Source organism: Rhinichthys klamathensis, unplaced genomic scaffold (genome assembly GCF_029890125.1).
Source record: "Rhinichthys klamathensis goyatoka isolate OS25496 unplaced genomic scaffold, OSU_Roscu_1.1 h1tg000281l_1, whole genome shotgun sequence".
Classification (NCBI taxonomy): domain Eukaryota; kingdom Metazoa; phylum Chordata; class Actinopteri; order Cypriniformes; family Leuciscidae; genus Rhinichthys; species Rhinichthys klamathensis.
Window position 1 is genome coordinate 4,987,574 of NW_026606800.1, and position 15,494 is coordinate 5,003,067.

The window sequence follows — 15,494 nt, forward strand, 5'->3', positions numbered from 1 at the left end:
GAAGGATGACAATTAGCAGATACACTGGTTATCCAGTGACAGCTTTGTTCACAATTTAAAAATCTGATTTGCAGGCTGAAGCTGTGAATTGCAGTCAAGCTGAGGAACAGCCGCCCTACATCCTATTGGCAAGGGCAGCAAAGAACAGGGTCTTTCAACATTGTGCTAGGAAAACAGTAAATTCAGCCCATGTTTTCAGTGTCAGCTGTTTCTTTTGAAATATGGACCATCTACAGAACCAATTTCACCAGTTCATAAACGCGCTACATGACGTAAGGATGAGTTAATAATGGGTTTGCAAGGTTCAGATACAGATATTGAGCAAAAAAAAAACATACTTTTGCATTTACTGTCTGAATTTGTCATGCGCTTTGCAAAATTAAACAACTAATCAAAGAGATCCAGGGTGTGAGTGAGGTTTTTTATGAATAATGTTCTGGCAATTGTAAAAGATGTATTTTATTCACATTAGTGTATTGACATATTATTCAATGCCCCAGTAATATACGTCACATCCGTGAGTTCACATGACCACAGAAGAAAAAAGAAAAAGAAAAAAAATAGACATATTTTGTAACATACAGTCCTGCTGTTCTTATTGATTATACCTTTGATAAAGCATAATTCACCATCAAAACTTTGGTAAAATAGACATATACAGTAAATCAACTGTATAGAATCAATATACATTCTTTACATAATCTATAATCACAAATATTACATAGCATTAATTTTGTTAATAAAAAGTCTGAATTACATTATTGTCTACTTTGACCTTTGTTGTCCAAACTACATTTGTTAGCTTTATGCTACTATGTAAACTGAATGAGTATGTTACTATATGTACTTGTAAAAGATAAACTGCTAAAAAAATTAAATAAAAATCCCATGTGTGAGGTAGTGGAAGATCTGGAACATCTCGTTACATCTTATTGGCTTTCCAGGAGAGGTAAGAGTTCCAGGCAACAGCCACGATCTGAACAACAGCTAATCTGAAAAACACAAGCATGAACAAATTACTCCAGTAGAAATCATACATGTGTTACACATATAGGTCCTTCTCAAAAAATTAGCATATTGTGATAAAGTTCATTATTTTCCATAATGTAATGATAAAAATTAAACTTTCATATATTTTAGATTCATTACACACCAACTGAAATATTTCAGGTCTTTTATTGTTTTAATACTGATGATTTTGGCATACAGCTCATGAAAACCCACAATTCCTGTCTCAAAAAATTAGCATATCATGAAAAGGGTCTCTAAACGAGCTATTAACCTAATCATCTGAGTCAACTAATTAACTCTAAACACCTGCAAAAGATTCCTGAGGCTTTTAAAAACTCCCAGCCTGTTTCATTACTCAAAACCGCAATCATGGGTAAGACTGCCGACCTGACTGCTGTCCAGAAGGCCATCATCGACACCCTCAAGCAAGAGGGTAAGACAGAAAGAAATTTCTGAACAAATAGGCTGTTCCCAGAGTGCTGTATCAAGGCACCTCAGTGGGAAGTCTGTGGGAAGGAAAAAGTGTGGCAAAAAACGCTGCACAACGAGAAGAGGTGACCGGACCCTGAGGAAGATTGTGGAGAAGGACCGATTCCAGACCTTGGGGGACCTGCGGAAGCAGTGGACTGAGTCTGGAGTAGAAACATCCAGAGCCACCGCGCACAGGCGTGTGCAGGAAATGGGCTACAGGTGCCGCATTCCCCAGGTCAAGCCACTTTTGAACCAGAAACAGCGGCAGAAGCGCCTGACCTGGGCTACAGAGAAGCAGCACTGGACTGTTGCTCAGTTTTGCATGTCATTCGGAAATCAAGGTGCCAGAGTCTGGAGGAAGACTGGAGAGAAGGAAATGCCAAAATGCCTGAAGTCCAGTGTCAAGTACCCACAGTCAGTGATGGTCTGGGGTGCCATGTCAGCTGCTGGTGTTGGTGCACTGTGTTTTATCAAGGGCAGGGTCAATGCAGCTAGCTATCAGGAGATTTTGGAGCACTTCATGCTTCCATCTGCTGAAAAGCTTTATGGAGATGAAGATTTCATTTTTCAGCACGACCTGGCACCTGCTCACAGTGCCAAAACCACTGGTAAATGGTTTACTGATCATGGTATTACTGTGCTCAATTGGCCTGCCAACTCTCCTGACCTGAACCCCATAGAGAATCTGTGGGATATTGTGAAGAGAAAGTTGAGAGACGCAAGACCCAACACTCTGGATGAGCTTAAGGCCGCTATCGAAGCATCCTGGGCCTCCATAACACCTCAGCAGTGCCACAGGCTGATTGCCTCCATGCCACGCCGCATTGAAGCAGTCATTTCTGCAAAAGGATTCCCGACCAAGTATTGACTATTGAGTGCATAACTGAACATAATTATTTGAAGGTTGACTTTTTTTTTGAATTAAAAACACTTCTTTTATTGGTCGGATGAAATATGCTAATTTTTTGAGACAGGAATTTTGGGTTTTCATGAGCTGTATGCCAAAATCATCAGTCTTAAAACAATAAAAGACCTGAAATATTTCAGTTGGTGTGCAATGAATCTAAAGTTTATGAAAGTTTAATTTTTATCATTACATTATGGAAAATAATGAACTTTATCACAATATGCTAATTTTTTGAGAAGGACCTGTATATCCCATTCATGCCTTTAAAGAATAATACAGAAAACATAATCTTAATCCAGGTAAAACAGACCAGCTGACTCTAGTTGTTAATCCCAGTGCGGAAATTAAGGTGCCAAAAAGAAGTAACATCAAACAATGCACACATCAAAAATCCCAACAGTCAAAATAAAAATAAGAGCCTAATTAAAGTTTCCCAGCTTTAAACTCCTTTCATAATGCTGTGCTGCACACTGGGTTTCTGAGGCACGTCGTGAACGTTCTTTACCCAGTGACGCCCTTAAATCTTCAGCACTGTTGGATTAGTGCCCTGCTGCAATGGACGAATTATCATTATCAATGATCACGTGACTTTTGAGGCTAAAAAGGCTCGTATTTATTACAAAAAGAGCTTTACCTGTGGTGGAGAGGGATGAAATAAAAATTGGCTATCTGGACTGGAGGCCAAAGCTGGAAAAATGAAGACATGTTGCATTAAATAGAACTGAACTGAATGTATAAAAAAACAAAAAAACAAACAAGTGTCAGGTAGACCACTTACATAGTAATTGGAGATCAAGGCATCCATGTAGTCCTATTGGGATATGAAAAATGCAGAGTAAATATATGATCTGATTGCCGTTTAATATTATTGCTCATAGTTCAGGTTAAAGATGTGAACAAACCTGAAGTACCCTAAACCTGAAGTATTAAACTTTGGTTGGGAAAAAAATAAATGTGGCTCATGCTATTAGATTTCTAAGCAATCAGACTTTTTTTTTAAATGATAAAATACATGAAACCCAAATTCAACTACAGGAAGGAGCAGGTTATCGTAGACCATCATAGAGGTCCATTGGCACTTTTTACTTGGGCCAGTAGGCAAACACTTAACCATGTAGAACACCATAGAAACTGCATTAGCAATCACAGACTGTGCGATTTCTGCAATCCTATAAGATCATTACAAATCACTCTGAACGACATGGATCTAATAAACTTGGGTATGACATGTATGTAAACTGTGCGATGACGACACCCATTGAATCGTAGGCTACGACGCAAGTTAGTACAGAGGAATAAAACGTCATGTGCTAGTGGTAAACAAATAGAGCAAGATGAATCACACTGGCAATTGTGTTTTTTATGTGCGTTGAAAAAAAGAGGAGGAAGCGAAAGAGGAGAATATGGTCATGGCTAGGAAAAAGAGGCCAACTTGGCATGCATTTTGCAGATGGAGTTTGAGGATAGTTTTAAGTTGTCGCGTTGATCAACACGCCATTTCATGTTGCATTTTTATTGGCTAGTCAATGGACGTAGGTCGTAGCAGCAAACACACTGTGAGATGATCATGATACATTTATGACACTGTCAGAAAATGATCGCAGGCTGTCTTTGGTCGCAGGACCGTGACAACGGCCGTCTTTGAACCTCTCTCACTGTACGACGTATGACCACCGTTTAGGAGCCATGACCACAGAAATCACCACGATTGTTCATCTTTCATCTGGGACAGTGTGTGCACCGGGCATAAAAGACACTGAGCATCTTAACAACTATAGCAATGCCCCTAGAAACCACTCGCAACACCCACTGTGGCCTTCCACACACGATTTAATTGAGAAAACAGGGAAAAAAGCGTAGTTTTAATTGATTATTTTCAGCCAACGGATCATAACTAGGCTTAGACTAGAATATAATGAAATATATGAAGTGTTTCTGACCCTGCTTGTTCCAATCTAATATTCCCTGCGATGTTTTGAGCTAATTGACATTTCTTAAAGCATAAGCTGAAGGACTATGTGAGAACCGTAATACACATTTTTGATTAATATCAATTTTCATGGAATTAAAAATAATCATGCTGTTGCAAAGACCTAATCAGAAGCATGGCAGCTGCTTTTACAGATCAGTCAAAGGACCCGACTAGAACAGCAGTGAATACACAATAACATTTAGATATTATTCTGCTTGCTCCAGATGAGTCAAAACATTATGACCGCCTGCCCAATATGCTGTTGGTCCTCCGCGTGCTGCCAAAACAGAACGACCCGTTTGAGGGATGAGGAATGGTCTCCACAACAAGACCCCTGAAGTTGTCCCGTGGAATCTGGCACTATGACATTAGAAGCAAATCCTTCAAGTCTTGAAGTTTGTGAGGTCCATCGAACTTGTCGGTCCAGCACATCCTACAGACACTCAAGTTGGATTGAGATCTGGATATCATCGTCCCACAGTGCATTCTGGTGCCATCACTTCCCCAGGTAAACGGGGCGCACAAACACGGCCATTCACGTGATGCAAAAGAAAACCGGACTCATCGGACCAGGCGACCTTCTTCCAATGCTCGCGTGCCCATTGTAGGCCCTTTCGACGGTGGACGGGTCATCATAGGCACTCTGATCTGTGGCTACGCAACCACATATGCAGTGGTGTGTGTGTTCTTCATACCTCTTACAAGTTAACATCTTGGGCTTTTGTTTTTGTTTATTATCATTTCTAATTTAATCGTTTTAATTTGTGCTTTAAAATAGTAAGAAATCAGTTGTTTTTAAGGTCAGAATGTAATGTTTGTATTTGAACACTTTTTTGTGGTCATTTGTTTTCATAGGCTTTATATTACTCATTGTTTGGAGGACAGCATTGGGCAGGATATGGAATAACATTGTTTAAAATAATGCATTAAAACACAATTATTTACATTTTTTAATGTATAATAATTTTTAGATTTTTTATCTAATTAATCGATTAATGAAAAAAAACAGATTTATCGATTATCAAAAACTAAGTTATATATATATATATATATATATATTACTAACTAATAAGATTAAAGTGTAATTCCTTTTCTTTCCTTTTTTCCCCCTTGTTACCTGTTCATTCATGCTTTCATCATGTCATGACGCTGGTGCTTAAACCCAGCCTAAGGGTCTCCACTGAGGCAGAGAGTGGTCACGGTTCCCTTTAAGTGCTGCAAGAGCTCCGCAACTCTGTCCCACCGCATCAACCGCAAGTCAACACCCTCCTATCCCTGGTGCCACATAAAAATCAAGTCATCTGGAACATGAGGGCCCTTTTCTCTGCTAGTGTCATCTTTGGAAAGGTCATCTTGGTGAGATTGTGTGTGTAAAAAGAAGTTGTGCTCTTTCTGTTTGTACTCTTCCTCTTAACAGTTTCTAATTAAGAACGAACAAGGCACCAGCCACCTGGGGTGAAACTACCGCGGGGCCGAGACGTCATTATATTGTTCCCGCTGAATTTTACGTCACAGGAATTTAGCCCCCGAGGAACTGAGAGAGCTTTTCATTTTTTTGGACCGTTTTGAATACACACAGATAGAGAACACAAGAGGGATGCTAATATTCTACATCTTTAGAAGTGAGCAACATCAAAGACCAGCCAAATCCTGAATGCCCTAGAAACTGCCCACAAGCAGAAAGCTGTAAGCAACTGTTAACAATGATCAAACAGAGGTTCAGAACAACCCTGAAGACTTGAATGTGCCGTGTTCTTGTCACTTCATTCTGACATCGATCTATTATAGCACCAGGTTATAAAGCGTCAAACGGCTCATGATGAAAACAATAATGAGCGGATGAGTTGTTAGTTCTAATCTTGGATTTTCGGCGAGCTAATGTGCACTTGACCTTTCAATATAACATCAAAAGCTGCGCAACTCTCTAGACTCACACTTCCTGATGATGTTTGCACTTGGTGTCATTTGCTAAAGTTAGAGAAAGTAGTCAGTGGGGAGATGGCATTTACCTTGACTTCACAGATTATGTAGGCAACTCTAATTGTTTTAGCAATTGTGCGTCTTTGCCAAAGCTTTGTTGATTTACTTTAGATTAGCTGTGCATTTTTAAGAAATATAATTATATAAATAACATATTTAATACATTTAATTTAATTATTTTAAGTCATACTTAAATTAAGTCATAAAAATGAAGTGTGTATTTTTTGTTGTTGCTTGAAAACATTTTTTGCAGTTCAATTTGATGCCAACTATAATTTACTATAATTAACTATTATTATTATTATATTATATATTATTAATTAATTATTATTAAATATTAATTATATTAACGGTGCCTAGTTCGTTCTCAATTACATAGACAAGACAAATATGTTTAGTCATAATTTTTTGATTTATAGTAAAAAATGTTTGCTTAACTTCAGAATTTTCCTAAGAACCCCTGATTTGAAAGAAGGAAAAAAAGAAAGAAAAGGAAAAAAGAAAAACTAAAGTGAAATAAAAGAAAAAAGAAGAAAAAAAAGATAGCCAGAAAAAAGTGAAAAAGAAAAGAAAGAAAAATGAAAGTAAAAATAATAGAAAAATGAAAAAGAAAAAAATTATAAAAATGAAAGTAAAAAGAAAAGAAGAAAGAAAAGAAAGAAAAAGACAAACAAAAGAAAAAGAAAGACCGAAAAAGGGATGAAGAAAAATAAGGAGAAGAGAAGAGAAGAGAAGAGAAGAGAAGAGAAGAGAAGAGAAGAGAAGAGAAGAGAAGAGAAGAGAAGAGAAGAGAAGAGAAGAGAAGAGAAGAGAAGAGAAGAGAAGAGAAGAGAAGAGAAGATACAGGTCTTTAGATAAACGGCATCAGCATAATCCATTGAAAACTCCAGAACAGGTTATGGTTTCTTTTCATTTATTTAGTGGCTGGATTTGATTTAAAGCGACACAGAGTTGACTAACTGAAGCCCAGTTTCTCTGGAGATCCTCTCTGGGTTAAGTGCCATGGACACAATCAGAACACCAGTTCACAATTCACAGGCCAGTCCAACCTGAGATCAAACCTATGACCTTTCCATTACTCAACCACAGCCTTAACCACTCAGCAAGCTCATAATGAGCGTCAAAGAGCTGCCATTGCAGGAGCAGCCTGCGTTTATTCGGCTTTAAAGGGCACTTCTGCGAGCAGCATCTGAACTGCCCTCTTGTCACTCTGGTATCACCAAATTGCTTGACCTATAGCCATTTTAAACAAAGGTAGACGCCGTCCACAACAAGCCATGGGTTTTAATCAGCATATGGGGTCCTGTTTAAAACAAAAACAGTCCTACTAATAGCTAGCAGGTACAAAATGTGTTTTAATGGATCAGTGATATTCTTTAAATCGAGTCGCAGAGTAGCATCACCAAAGTTAGTGATTGGCTTTCAGCTCACATTGGCTGTTTGGGTTAATGAGAGCATTTATCATTAGCTTTCTGTCTTTTCTGGCATTTAGGTGACTGACCTTTCAGTCTCATTTTAACTCTGCCACCTTCCCTACATAAATAATTGATGGCCCCACTCAGAGACACTGCTGCGTCAACCGCTGTTACTACAAGCCCATGAGTCACTCCTCGCTGGTCCAGCCTGTCCCTTCATCCCTTCATCCCTCCATCCGCGGAAATACTCTCTAATTGTATTGTGCTAATATAAGGATCACAGGACAGACAGTGGACTTTCAGGACTACTGATGGAGTAGGAAAATATTTACATTGGCAGTGAGGAACTATGTCACGCCTAAAAATATTTCAGGATCTTGCAGATTTGTGGATGTGACTTAAATCAGTCTAGGAGGTATTTAATCGTAATCATAATATTAATATCAATTATAGTTATGAATTATTTTACAGCACTGTTCAAACGGTTGGGGTCAGTTGGTTTTTGAAATAAATTAATCATTTTATTCAGCAAGAATGCATTAAACTGATGAATAAAATAAAAATAAAAAAAGCTTTTGAAACAATGTAAGTGTTTGTACTGTCAGTTTTCATCAGAGAACCCTGAAAAATATATATCATGATTCCCACAAAAATATTAAGCAGCACAACTGTTTTTAACATATATAATAAGAAGAAATATTTCTTGAGCAGCAAATCAGCATATTAGATTGATTTCTGAAGGATCATGTGACACTGAAGACTGGAGTAATGATGCAGAAAATTCAGCTTTGCCATCACAGGAATAAATTACATTTTAAAAAGTTACTTTTAAGCAGCACTAGGTTACTTTTCAACCTTCATAATATATTTCCAAGTCTCTTGTGATGGTACATCGACTTACAATAGGTTGAATGACACGTCTGCCATAGCCTGACGGGGTCTGTAGCGTTTTTAATCGTACTTTTAAACTTCGGGTTTCGGGTAGTAACCGGCGAACAAAGAGAACTACAAAATTCGACTGCTTTACGGCATATAGGCTACGTCACTTCCACCACCACCCCCACTTCCTTAAAATCGGACGTGCGAGCCAAATGTTATAGTCATGACCGAAGCAGTACAGAAAAACAAGAAAGCAAAAGTTTTATCGGAGCAAAGCAAAAAGAGAAAAAGAGAAAGTGATCGCGTTAAAGGCAGAACGAGGTTCAACATTGGGCCATCATTTTCTCGCTGGCGTGAGCTGAAGGAGGAGGAGGGGTGCCCGACCGATGCGGACTTGGCAAAAAAAAATAAAAAATCAAATGAAAGCCTATGTCTAAACGGCGTGCAAGTTTGGTAGGGGCTACATTTTTGCAAGTAAATATATAAGATGTACAAAATCATATTTTAGGATACCTTACATGTCTGTGATATTTGTTTATTTGTCTTGCCTCAAGCTATAATGCAAATCGATTTGTAAAATTTGCAGATTCATTTATGGTAGCTTGATATTATAATATTGACGATATATGGTTATTATCAACCACTCAAACATTGCATTGAAGTATCATATAGATTCAGTAAAACGGTAACCAATAGACTAGGCTACTATAATGACGCTGGATTTCATATTCATATGACATGCTGAAATATATGCCACTGTACCTGGGATGAAGACACACACGCGACGCAAGCAGAACACCTGCATGTGACCTCCTCCTACAGTGTTCAGGGCTATCATGGTTGTCAACAATTGCACGTGCATGTAGGATGACAGAGTTTACGACAGTAGTAGAGGTCTAGACGACAATACTGTTTCCCAACTGTAGGGGGACCCCACCCCGAGAGCAAAAGTTCCCTGGTGTTACTTTAAATTGTAATAATATCACTATATTACTGTTTTTTGATCAAATAAATCCAGCCTTGGTCAGCATAAGAGACAGCATAATCTTACCAACCCCCTTACCAACTTTTGAATAGTAGTATATATTTAATTTGTAAATTGATTTTTTTATTATTAATTATTTTATATTAAATAATTATATATTTTAATTATACATTCTATTTGGTTTTCATAACATTCCAGTGCATCCAATTTTTTTTCAGTTTCATTTCTTTGCGCCACTAGAATAATACTAGTCATTTGTGTTGTCACAATGCACATTTTTAATCCAGGCTTGTGATGAAAACTGACCCTCTTGAGTTTGGCCACATTCTGCTCCACAGTCAGTCCATTGAGCGCTCCGGATATTCCCAGGAAAGCACCCAAGAAACACGGAGCAAAGCACACCTGTGGATATACAAAGACTTGATTAGATCAGAGAGCACCTACTGTAACTGTTCATTTATAGATGATGACGTATAAATGTACATGGTCAATCAAGTTCAGTGTTGTTCATAATAAATACCATTATACGGCTAATCCAGCCTAATTGTTAATTTATAGACTACTGACGCACATTTTCACATCTGATGAAATATGCATGCGATGCGCATTTTGAAAGCTATCAAGGAGACAATGACAGACTGATGCATCCATATATTATTAGCACACTAGATCACTGAAAAAACCACACATGGAGGAATTCCAAAGGACATCCCAAGCAGATTTCTTACAGATATCATCATAAAAAATGTGTCAAACACAAACTAAAACCACCCCTTTTACTTCTCTTTTGACTTTTGGGTAGAAATACCACAATGTTTTATCCTTTATAATTTTAAATGGCAAGAGACATGTTTTATTTTTATTTTATTTAGGCCTTTTACAGGGCATGTAAAGTGATGTAACCTATGGACATGCTGGCATTACCTGCTACGTACTGACTGTTGGAATCTTTAGCTATTAAGCTATATTGGATTCATAATATTTTACAAAATGGACAATTGAAAAATCAAATGCCTTCAACATCTGTGGACCTCTTTTCCTTAAGGTTTACACAGCGTTGTAAGACCATCAAAGAAACAAAATGTAATATCCAGAGACGAAAACACAAACACACAACTTCTCGCTGGCCGTATGGGCTTTTAGAAATGTAGAAAGTGGGTCTCTAAAAATAGCCCTTGAATCTCTTTTCTGAATAAATGTGGGAGAGCAGGCTGGCGTTGTAAGCGCTGTTGTTTGGGTGTAATCCGGTGATGGGGAGAGGGCCTGTCTTGCGTGCCTTTGTCCGCTTCATCCTGTACATTCATTCCACCAATCATGTAAACAATGACTTATGCAAACACTCATTTGTTTGACTGCCTATCAGGAGATGGATTACTTGACATGCATGAAGGGAGAGCTCAGATGGGATACCCAAAAGGGATAAAGTACGTAGCAGCTCTAACAATAAATCTCAAAATAAATAGCAGTTTAAAGCACTTTAAATGTGTCTGCAGACTCCCAAAAAAAGACAACAGTCAGCTCCAAGGACAACTTTCCATGGGCCTATTTATAACTAAGACAGAAAAGACATTTTGAAACATACCGAATGTTGAGATCTGATTTTATTGTTGGCCTTTTGTATTGTTTTTATTAATACGGTGGGGAGAAGAGGGAGGACAGCATGGGGGAATATTCATATTTGAATGCAGATCATCTGAATGAGCATCGACGATCAATCTCTTATTTAAAAGTATTATATGTTATTAATAATAATATATTGTAACACTCTCATATATATATATATATATATATATATATATATATATATATATATATATATATATATATATATATATATATATATATATATATATATATATATATATATATTTATATACACTACCGTTCAAAAGTTTGGGGTCAGTGAGAATTTTATTTTTATTTTTTGGAGGAAAGAAATCAATACTTTTATTTATCAAGGACAGTAAAGACATTTATAATGTTACAAAAGATTCTATTTCAAACAAATGCTGTTCTTTTGAAATTCCTATTCATCAAAGAATCCTAAAAAAAAACTGTACAACTGACAGACCAACAACTGTTTCAACATTGATAATAATAATAAATGTTTCTTGAGCATCAAATCCTCATATTATACTGATTTGTGAAGGATCATTTGACACTGAAGACACTGACACTGGTGATGCTGAAAATTCAGCTTTGATCACAGGAATAAATTACACTTTACTATAAATTCAGCTTTGATCACAGGAATAAATTACACTTTACTATATATTCACACAGAAAACAGCTGATTTACACTGGAATAATTTTTAATACTATAACTGATTTTTGTTGTATTTTTAATCAAATAAGCGCAGCCATGGTAAGCAGAAGAGAATTCTTTTAAAAGTATTTAAAATCGTACCGACCCCAAACTTTTGAACGGTAGTGTATATATATATATTTGTATAAAATAAACTAATATATATATTTTTATATACATACAGGGTTTGAAATTAACACCCACCAACCTGCCAAATGCGGGTAAAACTGTCAAATCACTAGCCAATTTGGCATGTTAGTTTACTCACTTTGCTGGGGAAGTTCATGTAAGACAAATCTGCGCGGATTTAGTGCAAAAACTCAACTCGTGAGTCATCATGATATATTAAATACAGCGTATTGCGCATATCTGGCTTACTTGAACACACGTCACTAAGCAACAAATAACGGCGCACTTGAGGAAGGGAGGAGATTGCTGTATGACAGGATTTTGTTCGAATAAGAAATGAATGTATGAAATCCAAATATATATATATATATACATAGCTATAGCCTATATATAAAAGCTGTGAAGTAGTTAATCTGGTTCATTTCTTCTTTTTTTGTCTGGTAGAAGTTCTGAACGGCCTTTTTTCTTTTTAGAAGTTCTTTAAAAAAAAAGTTAATTTCAAACCCTGTATATATATACACACGCGTCACAAATGTGTATTAATACTGAAGATATTAATACCATGTAGATCTCACACCCAAAAAATGACTGCAATACATTGCTCACCTGGTCAGCCAGCATTTTCTTCAGAGCTGCACTTTTAGTACCACCAGTAACAAGTTTGTCCAGCACCTTGTACCATCCACCGACCAATGGACCCTTCAAAACACAGGAAACATAATTAAATATGTGAAGCACATTAAAAAAAATTCAAACACTTCAGTAAACAATCATGAACACAAGCTCAGAACATTGAGGCCGTGCCAGTGGTTTCATTTGTTTATGACGTGATTCTGAAAACAGCGGGCTGTAATTAGCTCCAATCCTCTGTGAATTAATGAGCTTTCTTTTCATTTCCCAGTGTGGTTTCAGTCTGGGCCTGATTAGGAAACTGATCAATAAACGTGTCAAACAGTGTCTACAGAGGGTGTTTCAGTCAACGATGACAACTGAATTCTTCGGTTAATCTCTCTTTTAATGCAATTATAATTTGTGGTTCAGCGGCATCGATGTAAAATCCCTCACCAATGCTAAATTATGCATATGGGCGTCTTTAACAAACAGCTGTGCACTTGTTTGAGCAGACGTTTGTCATTCTTCTAAGCACAGTGAAAATATAGCAGCTGTATGCCATCTTTCTGCATTTTTTTCCTGTTTCCTGTCCTTTTAGCAAAACAAAGGATGTCAATATGACACATAAAATGATTAATACTGAGCTTCTGCTTAATTCGGTTGATTGGGCAATAAGAACACAGCCATAAACCGCCAACAGAAAATAAGCATGTCAGAAATGCAATATAATTACAGCTCAATGGACAGAAAATCTTTCACAAATTTTACCTTAAGTTCTGACCTATGGTTCGCACTTTTGTTCTAGACGCAGTTCTTACTGCACTAATAATAACGACTGAGGTCTGATGTTTAAAACACTCAGACTTGTAAAAGCTTTAAATCATACAGGCCATTTGCAGATTAGTCCTCAAGTCATTTGAACAGAACAAGTGCATTAGTGCTTTGTGTGTGTGAGAGGGAGGAAGGGAAGAGCAGGGTTAGGTAATATGTCAATCACTGTGTGCAGTTATGCAACTTCATCACCTGTTCCAACAAATGACATGATCTGTAATGGCCATAACACAACTGACATTTTGCAACATATCATTATTCTTTTTTGTCTTTGTGAAATTGTATTGTTATCATCTAATGTAAAACTAATTCTGAACTGGAAATAGTTGTTTTTAATTCCAGGTTTAAACAGCGAGTGCTTTTGAGAATGAAAAGAAATTAAAAAAAAAATTTGCAAGGAATTTGCAAGTGGCTTCAAATCTTTATTATGCAATCATTAAAAAAAAAAAAAAGTAATAGTTTGGTATACACTACCATACATTTTTTTTTGAAGAAATGTATTTTATTCAGCGTGGATGGATTAAATTGATCAAATTTGTGAGTAAAAGACATTTATAATCTTTCAAAATATTTCTATTTTAAATAGATCTATCATGGTTTCTGCAAAGATATTAAGCAGTGCAACTGTTTTCAAAAATGAATAATAATAAGATAATGATTCTTGAGCACCAAATCAACATTAGAATTTCAAAAAAAAAAAAAAAATCATGTAGGAGCAATGGCTGCTGAAAATTGTGTTTTACATTACAGGAATAAATTACATTTTTAAAATATCCAACAGTTATTCTAAATTGTGAAAATATTTTGCAATATTACTGATTTTTAATGCATTTATGATCAAATAAATGCCATCTTGGTTAGGAAAAGAGACTTAATGAGACAAGAGACTTAAGAAGAAAAAAAAACAATAAAAAAATCTTACTAACCAGAGTGTCAGATGTCAGCCTCTAAAAGGCAGGTATGAACAAAACAAACTGTGGCCGTCCACATGAGATTATAACTACACCATTCTCGGCCAAAAAGCATCTTTCTCCACTGAAAGCTTGTATTATAATGAAATTATATTTTTTGCAAGACTATAAAATATACAAAACATAAAAAAAGAGAAAGTAAGAATGGCCAGTTTTAAATGATTGGTTAGATTAGTTTCTATAATGTACACCATGGAGAGGATAACATGAAATTAAGAGCAAATATATACATTATAAGAGATATATAAATATGTGGATGTTTAATTTTTATTTATATATGTTTTTTTATTTATCTTTTTCCCCTTTTATCATATGCAAAAGTGTCTAACTATGTACTTATTGGTTATTGTTCTAATTATGTGTTTTTAGGCCATGTGTTGGTGGGTATTTTCACACAAAAAAAAGTAGAAGGAAAAATAAGGAATATTTATTGGGGGAAAATATGATGTCTTTAAAGGAACTGTCCATTTGTATAATTGTGTTAAATGTGTTTGAATTGAAAGACATAATAAAGTACATAATATATATATATATATATATATACACACTCACCGGCCACTTTATTAGGTACCCCATGCTAGTAACGGGTTGGACCCCCTTTTGCCTTCAGAACTGCCTCAATTCTTCGTGGCATAGATTCAACAAGGTGCTGGAAGCATTCCTCAGGGAGTTTGGTCCATATTGACATGATGGCATCACACAGTTGCCGCAGATTTGTCGGCTGCACATCCATGATGCGAATCTCCCGTTCCACCACATCCCAAAGATGCTCTATTGGGTTGAGATCTGGTGACTGTGGAGGCCATTTTAGTACAGTGAACTCATTGTCATGTTCAAGAAACCAATTTGAAATGATTAGAGCTTTGTGACATGGTGGAAGTAGCCATCAGAGGATGGGTACATGGTGGCCATAAAGGGATGGACATGGTCAGAAACAATGCTCAGGTAGGCCGTGGCATTTAAACGATGCCCAATTGGCACTAAGGGGCCTAAAGTGTGCCAGGAAAACATTCCCCACACCATTAC

The 15,494-nt window shown here is 36.6% G+C and overlaps 1 protein-coding gene across 1 annotated transcript in view; it reads right to left on the reverse strand.

The window, feature by feature from the left end:
- Positions 1–443: 443 nt before the first annotated feature.
- Positions 444–15,494, reverse strand: part of mpv17 (mitochondrial inner membrane protein MPV17) — a 32,028-nt gene continuing 16,977 nt past the window's right edge. Inside the window, exons 4-8 of the mRNA XM_056269388.1 lie at positions 12,661–12,753; positions 9,927–10,022; positions 3,168–3,200; positions 3,024–3,076; positions 444–992 (exon numbers count right to left, since the gene is read on the reverse strand). Of these exons, the coding sequence (XP_056125363.1) occupies positions 923–992; positions 3,024–3,076; positions 3,168–3,200; positions 9,927–10,022; positions 12,661–12,753 (345 nt within the window). The 3' untranslated portion in view covers positions 444–922. The remainder of the gene's footprint in view (positions 993–3,023; positions 3,077–3,167; positions 3,201–9,926; positions 10,023–12,660; positions 12,754–15,494) is intronic.